The 19,651-nt window shown below is 43.8% G+C and overlaps 1 protein-coding gene across 1 annotated transcript in view; it reads right to left on the reverse strand.

Annotated features, from left to right (window-relative positions):
* Positions 1-3,495: 3,495 nt before the first annotated feature.
* Positions 3,496-19,651, reverse strand: part of SELENBP1 (selenium binding protein 1) — a 48,865-nt gene continuing 32,709 nt past the window's right edge. The window contains exons 7-12 of the mRNA XM_068252448.1: positions 18,391-18,572; positions 15,189-15,267; positions 12,225-12,346; positions 8,012-8,104; positions 7,257-7,375; positions 3,496-5,123 (exon numbers count right to left, since the gene is read on the reverse strand). Coding sequence (XP_068108549.1) covers positions 4,961-5,123; positions 7,257-7,375; positions 8,012-8,104; positions 12,225-12,346; positions 15,189-15,267; positions 18,391-18,572 — 758 coding nt within the window. The 3' untranslated portion in view covers positions 3,496-4,960. The remainder of the gene's footprint in view (positions 5,124-7,256; positions 7,376-8,011; positions 8,105-12,224; positions 12,347-15,188; positions 15,268-18,390; positions 18,573-19,651) is intronic.

The raw sequence follows: 19,651 nt of genomic DNA on the forward strand, positions 1-19,651 counted from the left end.
AGCAGCGAGCAGTTACCAGGCAGCAGCGAGCAGTTACCAGGCAGCAGCGAGCAGTTACCAGGCAGCAGCGAGCAGTTACGAGAGTTTGAGAGCCATTTCACTGCCTATTCACAGTCCATGGAAAAGAGACCTTACCCTAGCAAGTCTGACATTGCAAATCTGGCCTAATTGGATATTCATGAGGCAATGCTCATGCAAATGCATGCACAAACCAATACCACAAAGCAGTCACCCTGCTACATTAGCACTATCCGGCTTAGTGCACACCAGAGCGGTTCGGCAGCGTTTTGCGATCCACTTGCGGCTGCGGATACGCTTGGGTAATGTATTTCAATGGGCTGGTGCACACCAGAGCGGGAGGCGTTTTGCTGAAATGCATACTCCCGAGGTGAGGCATTTTTTTGGATTTCGGATGCGTTTCTGCCTCAATGTTAAGTATAGGAAAAACCCAAACCGCTCTGAAAAACGGCAGTTCAGAGCGGTTTTGCAGGTTGTTACAGAAGCTGTTCAGTAACAGCTTTACTGTAACAATATATGAAATCTACTACACCAAAAACGAATTACAAAACCGCAAAATGCTAGGTGAAATGCTACAGAAAAATAAGAAAAAGCGTTTCAAAATCTGCTAGCATTTTGCGGATCTGCTAGCAGTTTTTGGTGTGCTCCAGGCCTCCAGAGCGCAACGGGGAGGATTCCCAATGCCCCCTTTTTATACAACTGGGGGGACCGCAGGGTCCCAGGCTCTCACTGCCTGGAAACCACAGCGGCACCCCGGAGGGGGAGGCTGGGTGGCGTGGACGACCCCCCCCCCCCCCCCAAGTTTGGCCAGCGCCGGGGAGAGCCGTCTGCACCCACCTCCCAATATTAAAAACAGGCACTTACCTTAACGTCCATTGCGTTCTGCTACATGCGCATTAATTTGGGGGCACCACATGAGAAAGGAGAGAAGCATGGGTCACCCCAAGCTTTAGAGCTCAGGGCTGGCTCACATACAGCACTCCAGAGGGGGGGGGGGGGGGGGACAGGCGCACTCACTCCAGGGTTCACACCACCGGAGCAAGCCATCCACCACCTGCCTCCAAAGGATACAAACTGCACAAAATGCTTTCCATGAGAAAATTAATGCGCATGTAGCAGAACCCAATGGACGTTAAGGTAAGTGGCTGTTTTTAATATTAGGAGGTGGGTGCGGACGGCTCTCCCCAGCGCTGGCCACGCTTGGGGGGGGGGCAGCTGCGCCACCCAGCCTCCCACTCCGGGGTGCCGCTGTGGTTCCCAGGCAGCGAGAGAGCACTTTGCAGTATTGGTTTTTTGACCCTGCATAGTTTGGCATGCGAAAGCAAATGCATATTTGCATGAGCATTGCCTCATAAATAGCCAATTAGGCCGGATTTGCAAAGCCAGACTTGCTACAGTTAAACTTGGTGTTTGAGCACGCATACATTTTCTCATGGAAAGCCTACTTCTTCTTGCTTCAAGGTTGAGGCACGTACTCTATTAGATCGATAGATGCGGCGTATGGTACGACGCGGGTTGGCATGTATATATATATATATATATATATATATATATATATATATATATATATATATATATATATATATATATATATATATATATATATATATATATATATATATATATATATATATATATATATATATATATATATATGTATATATGTATATATATATATATATATATATATATATATATGTGTGTCCAGTTTAGGAAGTAGGTATGTAGGTGTCCCCAAGTTTAGGAAGTAGGTATGTAGGTGTCCCCCAGTTTAGGAAGTAAATATATAAATGCCCCAGTTTAGGAAGTAGATATAATAAGTGTCCCCCAGTTTAGGTAGCCTGGAAGGTGGAGCAGGCACAGAGTAGCGGCCAGCGGGGAAGCAGGGACGTCCCCTCAGTCACCTGAAGCTCCCGCTCCCCCTTCCAGTCAGTGCAGCCAGAGACGATTCCAGTCCAGGGGCAGCGGCCGGAGAACATCCCACCTCTTCTTCCCGGCGCGCGAGGGAATCCATCCCTGCATGCCGCTGCCTGGTCTGGTGACGTCACTGCTCAGACCAGCCAGCGGCATGCAGAGTCTTCCTCCAGCGTCGGGAAATTTCCCCGGCCGGCCGCTACTACTCTGCTGGAGGGGGGGGGAGCAAGTCCCCCTCCATGTGTGTGCCGCTCCCGTCTCCGTCGCCAGACCCCCCCCCCCCCCCCCCCCCGCCGCAAAAAAAAGGGTCACTTTTTTTTCCCAATCATTTTTATTTAAATAATAAAAAATAAAAAAGTTAAATAAATAAGCATTAGATGGCCGCCCCCCCCAAGGGGCCGCCCATGGCACCGGCCCACGGGCGCCTCTTAAGAGATACAGCCCCGTTTATGAGTCATGACTGTGGCTGTCAGACTCCTGCAATGCATTGTGAGACTTGTAGTCCCTTAACAGCAGGAGGGCCAAGTTTTCCCATGCCTGCATTAACCCCTCCTATTCCTTAAGTGCAGCCAATACCTCCTTCAGGCCCACAAGTGCTGCAATTATTGACTCAGTTTTAGGCAACCCAGTTTTTCCCCTTTCCTTGCTAATTGTTGTGGCCAGGACTATCAGACCCGTGTTTTCTTGGCATTTCCTTTCCTTAAATTATAACTTACCACTGGGTAAATTGCTGCAAATGGGAATGTGACTATTAGTACATACATAACTCAGGGTGCTCAGTGCTCCCGTGACTCGTGTATAAGTCGACCCCTACACTTATATGAAGTGAATGAGACCCACATTTCTGGACTTAAACTCGAGTATATACAGTATACGTCCATCAAGTTGAACCAATAAATAAGGTACAACACCAGCCTGCTCCCTCACATATCCCTGTTAATCCAGATGAAGGCAAAAACTCTTACAAGGCATGGTCCAATTAGCCCCAAAAGGGAAAAAAAAATAAAAATATCTTTCCCGACTCCACGTGGCAATCAGATAACATCACTGGATCAACACCACCAGGAAGTACCTAGTATTTATAGACGTGGATGTCTTAACACAAAGAAAGCATCTAAGCCCCCCTCAAAACGTGATCTAGAATTTTCTATAACTATGTTCTGTGACAATACATTCCACATTTTAATCACTCTTATCGTAAAGAACCCTTTCCTAAATCAATGGCAAAAATTTACCCTCCATGCGCAGGTCACGTCCTCTAGTCCTTTGTGAAAGCCTAGGGACAAAATCCTCATCTGCCAAGCTATTATATTGTCCTCTGATGTATTTATACATGTTAGATGTCCTCTTTCATTGTTTTTATAAATAGAGGCAACCAATAAAGATATGTGTATTTTTGCACAATATTGGATATTTGTGAGAGAGTTATTTTCTTTCCAAAATGGATGTCTGTTTGATGGAGGTCATTGAACGTCTCATGTATCTGTACTCCCCACTATTTCTTTTGTGCCATGTACAGCGCTACGGAAGATGTTGGTACTATATAAATAAAGCAGACAGTGATAATAACAGCATGGCTCAGGGCCAGTTTTATTCACTTGAGGCTCACATGGGGTGCAGGCGTGCTGTGCAGAAACAGTGCTGAGGGGTAATTGCCATTAAATGTTGCTTCATAGACATTATTTCCTTCCCAGTAATTATGGGTGGAGGAGCAGCAGCAGTCATTGGCATGTGAACTAACATCTACTGACAAAATGCTTGAGGGATTTTCCTCCATTGCCCCTCCCCTCACAGGTAAAGATTACAGGTTCTCTTAGGTGAGCGGATAATGACGTTCATAGACATTGGATGAGGAATGACTTGTGTGTAAAGAATCACCCCACCAAATAGCCACACCAGTGGCAAGATCTGAGACTCTGAGGTCCCAGGTCTGCACATCTTCTGCAGCCATTATAAGGTATTCTCCACTTCACAGTGCCAGAATTTTTAATTTATATCTTTAAAAAAGGAGTTAAAGAATACCCGAGGTGAGATGATGAGATAGACATGTATGTACAGTGCCTAGCACACAAATAACTGTTGTATTCCTTTTTCCCTTTCTCTGTCTGAAAGAGTTAAATATCAGCCCTGACTCAGACAGGAAGTGACTACAGTGTGACCCTCACTGATAAGAAATTCCAACTATAAAACACTTTCCTAGCGGAAAATGGCTTCTGAGAGCAAGAACAAGATAAAAAGGGGAACATCTTATCAGTGAGGGTCACACTGTAGTCACTTCCTGTCTGAGTCAGGACTGAGTCAGCCACTCAAAGGATGGCATGGGAAGCCTCTATAGGATCCAGAAGCTTCCATCCTCTTAAGCATTTACTTTTTTAACACCTCCGGTACACTTTGAAGTGAACCCAAGGTTAAAGTGATATGGAGGCTGCCATATTAGTTTCCTTTTAAACAATACCCGTTGCTTGGCAGCCGTGCTGATCTATTAGGCTGCAGTAGTGTCTGAAGTACACCAGAAACAAGCATGCAGCTAATTTTGTCAGTTCTGATAATATTGTCAGAAACAGCTGATCCACTGCATGCTTGTTCAGGGCCTATGGCTAAAAGTATTGGAGGAAGAGGATGAGCAGGCTAGCCAGGCAACTGGTATTGCTTAAAAGGAAATATATATGGCAGCCTCCATAGAACACTCACCTTGGGTTCAATTTAAAAAGGAGAAGTGGCCACATGTCATAGTAGGCGTAGACATGCAACACTAAAAGTGAAGTGTCCTTGGCCTAGTTCTGGATCGGTTTAGAGTTTCCAAGAGGTATGAGAAGCTAGCGGATGGCTCCACCTCTGAGTGGAAGGTCCCTTTAGACAGTCTGGTGTGTTGCACAATAGCTTCAGCAGGTTACATCCTATGGCTACAGGCAGCAGCTCATGTAGTGCAGACAGAGATATGTTGGGTTCAGAAGTATTTCGGCCCACTGTGGAAGTTATGTGGCAGTGTGGCAGGGGTGTTCAGTGCAGGCCGTAGATCTCAGCCACATTAGATCCAGATATCTGAGCTGCAGTCTCCTCCTTCATAGCGGCACTCATGAGCGAGGGCTGGACCTTCTGGTTCCTTCCCAAAATCCACCAGGAAGTTTGGATTGACAGCGAGGCCTCCCTTGTCTGTATCCACATCAATCTGCATCATGACTGATCCCTCCCTACATGGGAAAGAGGAGAGGTCAGAGGTGAAGACTGCCAGTAGGGGGCACTTTGCTCATTAACCTTCTGCTGCTTTACAAGACCAAAAATACCCCTCCCCCCCCCCACACACACACACACACACACCTTTATCCTACACACGTACTCCCCATTTTAGAGGAAGTCCAACAAAACCAACAAACTCACATGTGGGATACCAATATGGCCTCTCCCCGTAGGCTTACTGCTCCCATGGTTGAGAAGCAGATCTACGCTAGATCATGTCACCATGTCCAGACCGCCCAACTAGTTTAGTCATTAAAAACTCATCAGGAGCTTTTGTTGGATTAATTGGAACCTTTTACAGAAATAAAAAAAGCTGTGAAGTTATTAAAAACTATGAAGGCTTCTCTTTGTCTGAGGTGATGGTAGTTGAGACTGGAGCTCAGAAACAAAAAGTGGCCATTTGTGATAATGGAGACTATAAAGTTCCCATCTGCCCAACAACTAGACCTGCTCACTTGGGTCCTTTCATTTGGCGAGCCTGTTGGGTGTGGTAGGGGGATCACCACCTGTGTAAGCTGCAGGCAAGTTATTGAGCAACAAATACAGTATGTTGTTGAGTGCCAAAAGCACAGATTACTTGTGCTTTACATTTGTACATGGTTTAGATGCAGCACCTGCACTATTTTTGTACAGTGCTAAAGAAGATGCCAACGCTATATACAGCGCTACATAATTATTTCACTGACCGTCCCCAGAGGAGCTCACAATCTAATCCTACCATAGTCATAGTCTAATGTCTTACCAGATGATGATTATTATTATTATTATTATTATTATTATTATTATTATTATTATAGTGCTTACATCTGCAGGACTTAAATAATAATAATAATAATAATAATAATAATAATAATAATAATAATAATAATAAATGTAGGAAATTAGATTGACTTTGGCAGGATTAGATTGAGAGTTCCTCAGAGGACAGTCAGTGACATGACTATGTAGTTTGTAAAGTGCTGCAGAAGATAGCAGTGCTATAAATACATAATAAATAATAATAATAATAATAATCATAATAATCATAATAAGGCATCAGACCAACTATGGTAGGATTAGATTGTGCGCTCCTCTGAGGACTCTCAGTGACATGACTATGTACTCCGTAAAGCGCTGCAGAAGTCTCTGCTATCCTACCTAATAAGACACAGGTGTCTCTGCGTCCGATGTCCCTGTGTGTGTTCTTTTCTGTTGTGCGCATGTGCAGGGAGGGACACAGAGGCACTGAGGAGAGCTGTGGGAATGACGCGGCGGGGGTCCAGGAGGGGTGGGGGCACATGAGCACGCGTGAGCGTGAGTGGTGTTTTTGACCGAGCTAAGGTCACTAGTATAAAATATATAAGGTACCTTAAACACATTGGGACCGATCCGAATCACTTTATCGCCTGTTTTGCAAGTTTTCTCTTGGGTGATATTTTCACCTTATAAAATATAGTGCCTTTAAGCCACCAGCAAGCGCGATAATACTCAGAATAATTGTGAAAGTACTTTTATCACCTACGTTTAAAATCACTTTAGCATTCTGGGATTGAAAAAGTACCAAACAGATGATTTAGGCTACTTACACACTAAGACGGTGCTACGTTAAGGTCGCATAACGTGCACCTAACGCAACGCATGGTGGTGGCAGAGGACGTTAGCGGCTCTTTGATGCGTCCGGGATGCGTACTATAGTACGCATGCTCTGGTGGAGACCACGTGAGCAGAACACTCCGCATCACGTGGTCCCACCAGTGACGTCAGTGCAGTGAATATTAATTAGCCATGTGGCTAATCACTGCGCCTGTGCAAGCAGGCTAACGCGGCAAAGCCGCTCTAACGCTATAGCATGCTGCACTCTAGATTGACGTGCAGCGTTACAATGTAACGCAACGTGGGCACTGTGAACAGCCCATTGCAGTTACATTGCTGAGCATTGGGGAGCGTTACAGGCTGCACTAATGTGCGCCTGTAACGTCTTACTGTGAAAGCAGCCTAAATCTATCTCCTAGGAGAAAACTTAGGGGAAAAGTGAATTGGATCAGGCCCATTAACTTTTACTAAATCATCCACTAGATTGTTTCCCTATTAGTCTACCAATGTCTTACTTGATCATGTCCGGGTAGAACTGTTTGTCCCATGAGCTGAACAGAGATGTGGTGACATAAAGCCTCTTTCCATCCAGACTGAGTTGTATCATCTGCGGTCCTCCACCGATCTTCCTCCCCTAGAAGCAGCACAGGAATAAGGGGGACATTACTGTACATTGAAGAGCTTTGCTATAGAAGTTATTTAACCAGAAGTATTAATGTCGTCGTCTTGGGGCATACTGGATTGTTAAAAAGCAACAACACACAAACAAAAAACAAGCAAAAAAACCCACAACATCAACAGGAGTCCTATCTAGCAACAGGTAGGATCCTCAAAGGTCCACTACGAACCAATGCAAATTTCTCTGTTGAAGTAGGCTTCCCAGTGATTTTCTTTTGCAAACCAATGGAGTGCCCCATGCTTCTGCTAGGCTCTGATCTTTTTTTTAAATGGAACAGTGTGCGCCAGCGGCGGCTGAACTGAATCCACCAGACAGGTGAGTAGGCGTTTAGAATGCGGTGATCAGCCTACTGGGAACAGACACCGTCCATTCCCATAGGCTTCCATTGCGTCCAACTTGTATTACGTTCACGATGCAGTTGTGAAAAAATGGTGCTGGTTGGGACTTTGCATCTGCGGCCCAGTGACTGCGCTTGCATTCTGATTGACAGTGTAAATGTATCAATCACATCTGATTTTACGTTTTCCTGAGTCCCAGAAAATGCTGTGTCCTGCAGTGTGATTGGGACTTCTATCTGGAGTTCGTACCCACCTTGATGAGCACTGGGTCAGGCTGGCATTTCAGTTCCTGGTCTTCCAGCACCGTCACAGGTCCTCCTTTTAATACACTGCCTGCCAGAAATATCTGTAAGGAAGAGAGAGAAAGAGGTTACATCAGAGACATGCTGGTCATCTTCTCGCTGTGTGAGGCCTGGAACTCACTAGCAGTGTTACTAAAGGTGGCCACTAATGATCCAATTTTTTTCATCCAATCTCACCATTTCTATGTAATATAAAGGGAACTGCCTGAATTTTCTATTCAATATATTCACTCAATTTACCCTTATACTACATAGATTTGGTAAGATTGGATGAAAAAGATATAAAACTCCCCCATAGCATTGCATAAGCAAGAGTTTTTCAAATCACCAGCGCTTAGAAAAGGCTGCTAGTGGGTTTGAGCACTAAGGCTGGGATTAAACTCAACCCAAAAATCATACAGTTGAAAATATGCTTCACAATCATTCTTGAAGGCCACAGATGGGAAAAAAAAAAATCAGCTGGAGAAGTCCCAACATGGCCACTCGATCACACCATAATTTCCACTGTAAAAGAAGCTCGGTTATAAAGTTTTAGAATGCTAATCATAATCCATTTAGGCATCTCCAGCTACGTCATGCTTATAATAATACACAGTTTGGTAGACGACCTCCTACGTTAAGTACCGATGATCTGGAACAACTCCTCCTGACTAGAGATGGACCCAAAACGCTTTCGGCCATATACATAACACCATTAACGCTAAACAACAATAGACTTGACAAATTCTTAAGCGGCAGGTAGATGTGGTGGAGCTGGATAGAGAAGATTGGGATGAAATCCTGGAAACATTCCCTACTTCAGTTGTCTCAGCTAAAGATGGTGCAAATCTAATTTTTACATAGAGCATATTTGACACCTGAACGTATGCATAGAGTGAATAATACTCTGTCTAATAGGTGTTGGAGATGTCAAACTGAATTAGGCTCCTTTATACATATCTTCTGGACATGCCCCTTGATTGTTGATTACTGGAAAGATATTCTCTCAGTAATCAATAAACTGCTACAAACTACGCTCTGAAGGAACTAGTCTGTGCCAACTTTGGGAATGTGGGCGAGAGCCATCAATCAGTCGCTACATACATATTCTGTTTTTTTTTTATCACAGGGTGTTTGGGAGGACAAAATCATTGATGCTACAAACTAATTTTATACCCATTCTGGATTGAGCTTATATAAGATTTAGACTGGGGGGTGGAGTGAGGGGGGGGGGGGGGGGAAGATTCCCTAGGCAGAGAGTCACTTTTCTTCTTCACCTCCTTTTCTTGCAGCATGTTGTACCAGATTCCAATTACAGCAGTCTAATAATTACATTCCAAATGGTATAATAAAATTGACTGACATTTACAGTTTATAATATTCATGTTACAATGTTTATTTTTTTGGGGGGCCAAGATGTCATATGACTTCCTTATTCAATATTATGCAAATGTATGTACAATATGCTGTAATCTTTTCCTTTTGAAAATTAAAAAAAAAAAAAAAAAAAAAAAGTCTAGAATGCTGTTTACTACACTGCAGTGATAAGCCTAAGGCCACATACAGACATCAGACCATAGTCTTTGGAAAATTAAAGATCACAGACCAATCTTACCACCCTTCCTGTAGTATAAGAGCCATACTCTACACTGTCTATTCTATGGAGCTGAACTCCCCATCAGACAGAAATCTTTGCAAGATGCTGCACACAAAGATGCTGTACAGACACAAAAGATCAGTATCTGCAAAAGATCTGTTCCTGCCAAAAATCCATTCCTGCAAATTGCAATGATAGTCTATGAGATCTGCAGATCATCATACACACATGATTTAACTGACATTCATCTGCAGATCTGCAGATCTGAAAATCCATCCGGGTGGATCTGATCTGCAGATGAATGTCAGTTAAATCATGTGTGTATGATGATCTGCAGATCTCATAGACTATCATTGCAATTTGCAGGAATGGATTTTTGGCAGGAACAGATCTTTTGCAGATACTGATCTTTTGTGTCTGTACAGCATCTGTGTGTGCAGCATCTTGCAAAGATTTCTGTCTGATGGGGAGTTCAGCTCCATAGAATAGACTGTGTAGAGTATGGCTCTTATACTACAGGAAGGGTGGTAAGATTGGTCTGTGATCTTTCATTTTCCAAAGACTATGGTCTGATCAGTGTTGCCAACTCATCCCTTTAATTACTGACAAATATGAATTATACAGGTTTTGGGGCTAGGTAGATGCAGTTAAAGCACTGATTATGTGCAAATAGCCCCAGAACCTGTATAACTTAGATGTGTCAGTAATTAAAGGGATGAGTTGGCAACACTGGGTCTGATGTCTGTATGTGGCCTAAGGGTGGCCACTAATGATCCAATCTTTTTCATCCAATCTTACCAAATCTATGTAGTAGAAGAGTAAACTTGGTGAATATTTTGAATGAATACTATAGGCTGTCCCTTATATTACTAAGAAATGGTAAGATTGGATGAAAAAGATTGGATCATTAGTGGCCACCATAAGGCACGATCACAGTATAGAGTTAGCGTTACGGTGTAATGTGTTGCGTTATGGTAACGCACTCCATGCAGTGAGTTACCTTAAAAAAAAAAAAAAAATGTTAACAGGTACAGGGAAGCATACTTTTCATTGTCTGTATGCTTCACTGCGCCTACTATATGTGACATAATGCAAAGGGCTGGAACCCACAAGGGTGATTTTGAGAGCATTTTTTGAGCGTTACAGAACGCTAGCGTTTTGCCAAAACGCTCAGCTAATGTAAATGGATGGGGCAACTTCCACTGGCGCGTTTGCGATTCCTCAAATCGCAAACGCAGGACATGCAGCATTTTTGGGAGCGTTCGTGCTTCAATGTAAAGTATATAAACGCTGGCGTAATCGCTCATCAAAACCTGCATGGAGCGATATTGCTAGCGGTTTAACGTTAACACACTAACAAAATTAAAATTAATTGAAAGGACCAAATCAGACTTTAAGTCGCTAATCGCTACACAATCGCCGGCAAATTGATACACTTTGTAAAATCACTTCCTAAAACGCTCATGAAACCGCTGACAAACTGCTCATACAAAATGCTAGCGCTTGCGATTAGCGATAGTGGGTTCCAGGCCATAATGTGCGGTACGACTTTTTTGCTGCACTGCATTGTGTTCCTGTTGAAGGGAACACAAAGCAACATCCCACTGGTGAACCTGGTCTAAAAAAAAAAAAAAAAAAATAATAAATAAATATGGTTTTTTTACTATTCTCTTGGCAATTAACCTTGGAATTTGGCAAACTCTACTGTAAATGGCGAAATTCTGCAGAATTTAATTTAACCAACTTTATAAAACATCAATTTATGAATACATCAACGGAAAAAACATTTTTGCAAAAACTACAAGGCCTTGTAAAAACAAAACATTTGTTATTTGTTCCCACTATTCTCCTGAAGATGACTAGCGGGAGAATAGTAAAGATTGCATTTAAGGGCTGGTGCACACCGAGCGGCTTTTTGGGCGTTTTCAGATCCGCTTGCGGCTGCGGATCTGCTTGGTCAATGTATCTCAATGGGGTGGTGCACACCAGAGCGGCAGGCGTTTTGCAGAAACGAAAAATGCCTGGGTGAGGCATTTTTTGGATTTCGGATGCGTTTCTGCCTCAATGTTAAGTATAGGAAAAACGCAAACCGCTCTGAAAAACGCCTGTTCAGAGCGGTTTTGCAGGCGTTTTTGTTACAGAAGCTGTTCAGTAACAGCTTTACTGTAACAATATATGAAATCTACTATACTGAAAACCGCAGCAGCAATCCGCAAAACGCTAGCAAAACGCCTCATAAAAATAAAAAAAAGCGTTTCAAAATCTGCTAGCGTTTTGCGGATCTGCTTGCGGTTTTTGGTGTGCACCAGCCCTAAGAGAGCTTAGCAATTAAACTGTGGAAGTTGGCGGTATTAAACCTTACGTAAATGGAGGAATCAGTCTGGTAATTCCAATTTCCGAACCGAATTCAGGCAGAATTTGACAAGTCCAACCATCCTTACATTTGACCTCACGAAAAAAAAAAAAAAAAAGGGGGGGGGGGGGGGGGGGAAACTGCCCTTCTGTAAATTTTTTATCCCATTGGCTTAGCCACAGTTTTCCGCTGAAGACTTATCTGTAAAAGTGTTCCATTTGCAGAGATCGCTTACCTGCCCGACCATTTTGGGGTGACGTGGGTCAGTGATGTTATACTGTCTGATATCGCCATGTAGCCAGTTGCAGAAGTAGAGGAAGCGGTCATCCAATGAGAGCAGGATATCTGAGATAATGCCTGAGAACAGAGGAAGCATTAGAGTGCGCACTCACCACAAAAGGCAGCAGGACTCTTCCTTTTCACATTTTTTTAGGGGATGTAGGCAGCTATCTAGTGAAAATGTCTGCAGTGTGTGGGCAGGCAATAGACCCATCTCTAAATCAGATTCAATCTGGAGGCAGATCAAACAAACAACAAACAAAGACAGAACATTTATATCGCTGAGCTGCAGCCACTCTATAGGCGGTAGCAGTGTTATGGAGTCTTGCCCAAGGTCTCCTACTGAATAGGTGCTGACTTACTGAACAGGCAGAGCCGAGATTCGAACCCTGGTCTCCTGTGTCAGAGGCAGAGCCCTTAACCCATTACACTATCCAGCCACTATCACTATCAACAGTTGTAATGGCCACCTTTTATTCCTCACTTGACCTGAGATAAAGAAATGGTATAGATTTATACTTACCTGGGGCTTCCTCCAGCCCCCTTTAGACTCTCATCCTCTGGGCCACAATGCGGCCAGATAAAGTCGACAGTCGTACTCCACTGGGCATCCGTGGTCCCAGCCATGCACATCCCCCAATCACGATCCCTGTAGACCAGAGCATTCTGTGCAAGCACAGGTACAATCTTAGCAAATTGCGCATGTGCAGAATGCTCCCGGCAGTGCTGGGCCGAAATTACGCATGAGCGTAATTACGCATCAAAATTCAATGTAAATTTACGCGTAAGCGTTACGCGTAACTTACGGTCTTACGCGTAATTATTTACGCGTAAGACCGTAAGTGGTATCGTAATTACACTGTCTACCGTAATTGCTAGGCATGCGTAATTTTACGAACACTTACGCGTAATTTTACGCGTAATTACTAACGTAAAATCTCCCATTTTCTAAGAGTAGCCAATCAGTCAACATCCTAAGCAACCAATAGTATCTTCTCCCGCCCTTCAGTATAAGCGTACGTTTTGACGCATACGAATGATATGTACGCAATAACTGTCACATTGACGGCTATTGCGTACATATCGTCCGCATGCGTAAAAAAATACGCATTAATGGGTATTACGGCACTACGCGTAACATTGTAGTGTAAGCGCCTTCATTACGGTATCCTTACGCGTAATTGCGTAAGTTTACGCGTAATTACAGTGATGTACCGTAGATAATTTCCTACGCCGTAACCGTAATTGCGTAATGCGTAAAATTACGCGTAATGATCCGTAAGCGTAGATTTTTCCATTACGACCAGCACTGGCTTCCGGACCTAGGAGGGCAGTCGGGGGACTGTACGTGCACAATGGAGGGTGACTGGGGAAACTTACCAGGCCACATTGCAGGATAATGGAGCGGCCTGGGAGTAAGCAGACAGCCTATGGGGGCTGAAAGAAGCTCCTGGTAAGTATATATCTATGCCATTTCTTTATATCAGGGACACTTAAAGAGACTCCGCAACAAAAATTGCATCCTGTTTTTTTTATCATCCTACAAGTTCTAAAAGCTATTCTAATGTGTTCTGGCTTACTGCAGCACTTTATACTATCACCATCTCTGTAATAAATCAACTTATCTCTCTCTTGTCAGACTTGTCAGCCTGTGTCTGGAAGGCTGCCAAGTTCTTCAGTGTTGTGGTTCTGTGATGCATCTCCCCCCTCCAGGCCCCTCTCTGCACACTGCCTGTGTGTTATTTAGATTAGAGCAGCTTCTCTCTGCTCTATTATCTTTTACAAGCTGGATAAATCCTCCTCTGAGCTGGCTGGGCTTTCACATACTGAGGAATTACATACAGGCAGAGCTGTCTGCACTCTGCAGGAAGAAATAGCCTGACACTTCAGTGGAAGATAGCTGCAGGGGGAAAAACACACAAATGATCTCTTGAGATTCAAAAGGAAGGGTGTATACAGCATGCTTGTGTATGGATGTATTTTCTATGTGTGGACATACTGTACATCAACCTACTTCCTGTTTTGGTGGCCATTTTGTTTGTTTATAAACAAACTTTTTAAAACTGTTTTTAACCACTTTTAATGCGGCGGGGAGCGGCGAAATTGTGACAGAGGGTAATAGGAGATGTCCCCTAATGCACTGGTATGTTTATTTTTGTGCGATTTTAACAATACAGATTCTCTTTAAAATTAAAAAATTGTTCCAGCTAAATTTAGGTTTGCTATCACATTCTTAATAAACGTGTGTTTTTTACCTTTAACCTCAGCCAGATCTGTGAGTCAGAAAAACAAAAAACAAAACACTACGGAATATTTTGCAATCTCTGCAATTTATAAACTCGTGAGCATTCTTTACCTGAAGCAGGTTCTGCTACTTTCTGGCATTCCTCAGTCAGACGCCACAGCAGGCCAATATATAATATGAATACAATTCAGTAGGGCTGTTTTTTACAGGACAATACTCTATGATCAGAGGCGGAGATTGCAGTCTGTATTGCAGTTACAATGTCATAAAGAAGTTTAAAGATATATTCTACTTTCATGAGAGAGAACAGTAAAAGTTCCACTGATAAACCCCGGGAAGAAGGTTAGATGTGACAGCAGAAGCAGCAAGTCCAAATTAAAGGACAACTGACCTGACAGCGATATGGAGGCCTGAAATCTCATATTCTTGATTTTGGTTTTAAAAAGGTTAAAAATGTAGATTCAAATCAAGATTGAATCAGTTAGAACATCACACTTGCTGTTTATTTAGCTCCCACACAGAGAAATTATGACCTATTGAACTTTAGCATCACTGCCCTACCTTGCCAAGGGAGGGGCAGGACACATGGTTCTCTCATCGCAGTTGTGCAGCAAACTCATGCTGGCATCTTCCTTGTCACAATGACATGGAGCCACCTCCCTGCCAACCACATACCTGGCATTTCTGGTAGCGCCCAGCCCTGGACCTTCTTAGGTGGCACCTGGATGACCTTCTCGGCAGCCCACTTTCCATCCTGCACAACAGACGAAAATAAAAAAAGGGAAAAGAAAATAGAGTAAAATCATGTCCATGCTGGAGACTAAGATGGCTATAGATACATATAGAAATGTAAATATTGAATGCTGGTAAATGTAATTATACTAAGTGTGTCAGTAAACTCACCAGCAGACTACAGTACATTTCTAGAAGCATTTGTCACAAGATGAAACCAGTTGTATATACTGTGTGTAGTTTAGCATGAGAATTGTACTAGCGGTCCTTTCACATGGATGTCAACACTTGCTCTACAGTCAGACATGTTTACTTTGGGAAAATATTCCATAGAGGTTATATGATGAAACAAAGCTTTGTACATATGCTAGAAAAGAACTGGTCATAGTGGCCATTTGGGGCCATCTTGGCCAAATAAGGAGCAACACATGCATAGGGAGCTGCTGCCCAAGGGACCTGGCTGTATTTATATAACCAACCAGTGTAAAACTGAAGGGGTCTGCTGTACATGAATGGTAGACATGGAAGAGGGGGCTGCACAAGGATTAGGAGGGGGTGCTGTACATGGAACTGCACAAGTGAGTTGGCCTAGGGGCAGAAAAAGTATAAATCCAGCCCTATATATGAACATACTATACAGCTGCTCAGCCACATTGCTTAAAGAGGAACTCCAGTGAAAATAGTGTAATAAAAAAAAATAAAAATCAATCATTTATCCATAATTATTGTAAAAAATTAAGCACATCAGTGTTTGCCCATTGAAAAATCTTTCTTCTCTGATATACATTCTGACATTTATAACATGGTGACTTTTTACTGCTGGCAGGTGATGTCAGTGGAAGGAGAAGTTGCTTGTTTTTTTTTGGTAGTTGGAAACAGCTGTTATTTCCCACAATGCAACAATGTTCACAGACAGGAAACTGTCAGGACCATGGTCCTGACATCACTGTGGGAGGGGTTTCGCCACAATATCAGCCATACAGAGCCCCCTGATGATCTATTTGTGAAAAGGAAAAGATTTCTCATAGGAAAGGGGGCATCAGCTACTGATTGGGATGAGGTTCAATCCTTAGTTCAGGTATACTTTAAAGAGAAACTGTAACCGAGAGGAATGTACTGGTTGCCTGGCCTCTTAGGCTGTAGCAGTGTGTGAATCACACACCTGAAACAAGCATGCGGCTAATCCAGTCAGACATTAGAGTTGGGCCGAACGGTTCCAGGCGAACTTTGGGGGTTCGCGTTCGCTTGCATCAGGCGAACTTTTGCGGAAGTTCGATTCGCCCCATAAAGCTGTATTGAGCAAAAATTTTCGCCTCCATTTTACTGTCAGCAGACATGTTATTGTGAAACACACTGCTTTCAGTGCTAAAGACCCCTCCCACCCTCCCTTCAAGCTAGGTCCTTTTATACCATTTGACTCAGTTGTCTGCCTACACTAATTAGTTATGGGATAGCTGCTACACACTGCTAGGTAGATTTTAACCTCCCTCCTCCCACCTCCCACCTCCCTCCTCCCTCCCACCTCCCTCCTCCCTCCCACCTCCTCCCTCCTCCCTCCTCCTGGTGTTTGACATTTTTGTAAGATCTGACAAGATTAGCTGCATGCTTGTTTCTGGTGTGATTCACACTACTGCAGCCAAATAGATTAGCAGGGCTGCCAGGCAACTGGTATAGCTTAAAAGGAAATCAATATGGCAGCCTCCATATACCTCTCACTACAGTTCTCCTTTAAGCAACCTAATGGTTCTATTGCATTGAGCATAAATGTTAAATTTTAGGCAAGCTTCACTTACTTCTGTAGTGGTACAGTGCTTAGGGTGACGTGCCCACCACACAGTGAGATCTGGGTTCGATTCCCAGCTATGGTATGATGTATACTCATGTATGTATCCCCAGCTATGGTATGATGTATACTCATGTATGTATTCCCAGCTATGGTATGATGTATACTCATGTATGTATTCCCAGCTATGGTATGATGTATACTGGTTTTTAAAATAGTATAATTCCCTGGCAGAAGAGACCCTCCTCCCTCCGGTAGGAGGGAATAGGTAGAAGGGTAGAAGGGAGGAGGGAGAAGGGAGGAGGGAGAAGGGAGGAGGGAGGAGGGAGGAGGGAGAAGGGAGGAGGGAGAAGGGAGGAGGGAGAAGGGAGGAGGGAGAAGGGAGGAGGGAGGTTAAAATCTCCCTAGCAGAGTGTGTAGCAGCTGTCCCATAACTAATTAGTGTAGGTAGGCAAATGGTATATAGGACCTTGCTTGGAGGAGGGAGGGTGGGTCCTCCAGCAGTGATGTGTATTTCACTCAATTAGGTGTGGCTCCAGGTATTAGAGCTTTTGAAACATGTTTTCTATCATTTTTCCAGCTGATAGAATGTTTTAAAAATTTGAAAGTTCGCCTCCCCATTGAAGTCTATTGCGGTTCGCGAACCGAACCTTTTGCGGAAGTTCGCGAACAGGGTTCGCGAACCTAAAATCGGAGGTTCGGCCCAACTCTATCAGACATCTGACCTGCATGCTTGTTCAGGGTCTATGGCTAAAAGTATTAGAGAGAGGATCAGCAAGACAGCCAGCGAATCTGCATTGCTTACAAGGAAATATGTCAGCCTCCATCCATATCCCTCAGTTCATGAGTGCTTTAAAGATCTTTAAAGTGAAGTCAAGCGGAAATAAAAAGATACTTACCTAGGTAGAGGAAAGTGTCCTCCTCAAATCCAGTTGCCATACATGGACCCAAGGAACATATCGGACAAGAGAAGAGGAGGGTCTTGGCCAGTGGCGGTGGGGGAGAGGAGATAGGAAGCGTCTGGACAAGGCAGAGGCTTCCCTCTTAGGCAAGTATTTTGTTTATCTTTAACCTTTGGTTTGTTTAAAAGGACAGCAACAAATGAACATATTGTTCTTTTCCTGTTAGAAGCCACATCATTGTGGGCCACTACAGGCAATCTGCAAAGCCAATCGTAATGAAGAGCACCTCATGGACCATCTCGGTTGGTCACGGTTGCCCCTGAGAAGACTTTGTTTGGCATCCTTTAGAACAGAACTTTTGGAGTTGGTGAGAGGCTGAGCTGGATGGACATGGGGCTTCTGTGGTGGACAATATAACCATAGTTTACATTTATGTAACATGGTCCCGTGCTCCCCTCACCTCAGCCTTGTAGAAGCGGAAGATGGAAGCCCCGAGAGCACAGCCGACGAATCCCTGCTGAGCGTCCGGATTATGCAGGAATCGCACCTCAAGGGGGATCAAGCCGTCTGCACCCAGGTCCAGGGTCTGTATGCGGGTGTGTTTGGTCCAGTCCCATACATGGAGACTCTTGCCATAATGTCCTGGAACATGGGATGTAGATCAGAATCGGTATATTTCGCCAAGCATAGCTGGCCATGCTTGGAATTGAGTTTGGCACAATGATTAGACAGTGAAAGTAGTAGAACATTAGAAACAAAATAAAAAAAAACACCAATATACAGAAACAAAGTATTGCAGAGATGAGACAAGGATAGTGGTACAACCAATAGCGAGACAGTAACAGTGAACAGAGCAGCAGCCCGCGTAGAAAAGGTGGCAGACAGCAGTTGGCTGTGGCCTAGGGCCGGGGTGACTTGACCGGAGTAGGAAGAATGGATCAAACAATAGAATGGATCAAACCGAGTTCAAGAGTCTGACGGCTACAGGGAAAAAAAAAAAAAAAAAAAAAGAAGTGTTCAAACGCCTTGTGGCCATCCTGGCCCTGAACCTCCGTCCCGATTTGAGCCATCTGAAGAGGCTATGCCCTGAGTGGGAGTGGTCACCAGCAATTTTCATTGCTCTAGAAAGCAATCTGGTGTTGTAGGGGAGGTTGGGAAGGGGTCTAGACTAGATTATTATATGACCAGACAATAACTAGCAGCATTCACTCTTACTACATCCATACATCAAGTATCTGTAAGCATTGCAGAGGGTGGACTATAGAAGTCAGAAGTTTACATACGCTTTTGGTAAATTCCTCAAAATTAACTTCATAACCACTCCATAGACCCCATCTACTTTGTAAAGGGCAAAAGTCATTTGTACAAAAATATTCACACATTACAGTTTAATATTCCCGGACCGGTTATCCAGAATGCATTTAACCAGCAGTTTCAACCATCCAGCACAAATCGCAGGCAGTATTCAGGCCAGAAACCCACTAGGAGCGATTTCTAAGCACCAGTGATTTGAAAAAGCTCTTGCAAATGCAATGCTATGGGGGATTTTTATAAAATCACATCGCTTAAGTGGGATCACACCCTTAGCATTACATTAGCAGAGAGAGCGGGTAGCCTGCTGTAACAGAGTGATCCAGCAGTGAGTTGCCGGCCGGGACTCAAGCGGATCTAGCATCTAAATACACTTGAAGGGTTGAGAATCCCCTCTCCGCCCCCCTCTC

The sequence above is a fragment of the Hyperolius riggenbachi genome, chromosome 9, assembly GCF_040937935.1.
Source record: "Hyperolius riggenbachi isolate aHypRig1 chromosome 9, aHypRig1.pri, whole genome shotgun sequence".
Lineage (NCBI taxonomy): Eukaryota > Metazoa > Chordata > Amphibia > Anura > Hyperoliidae > Hyperolius > Hyperolius riggenbachi.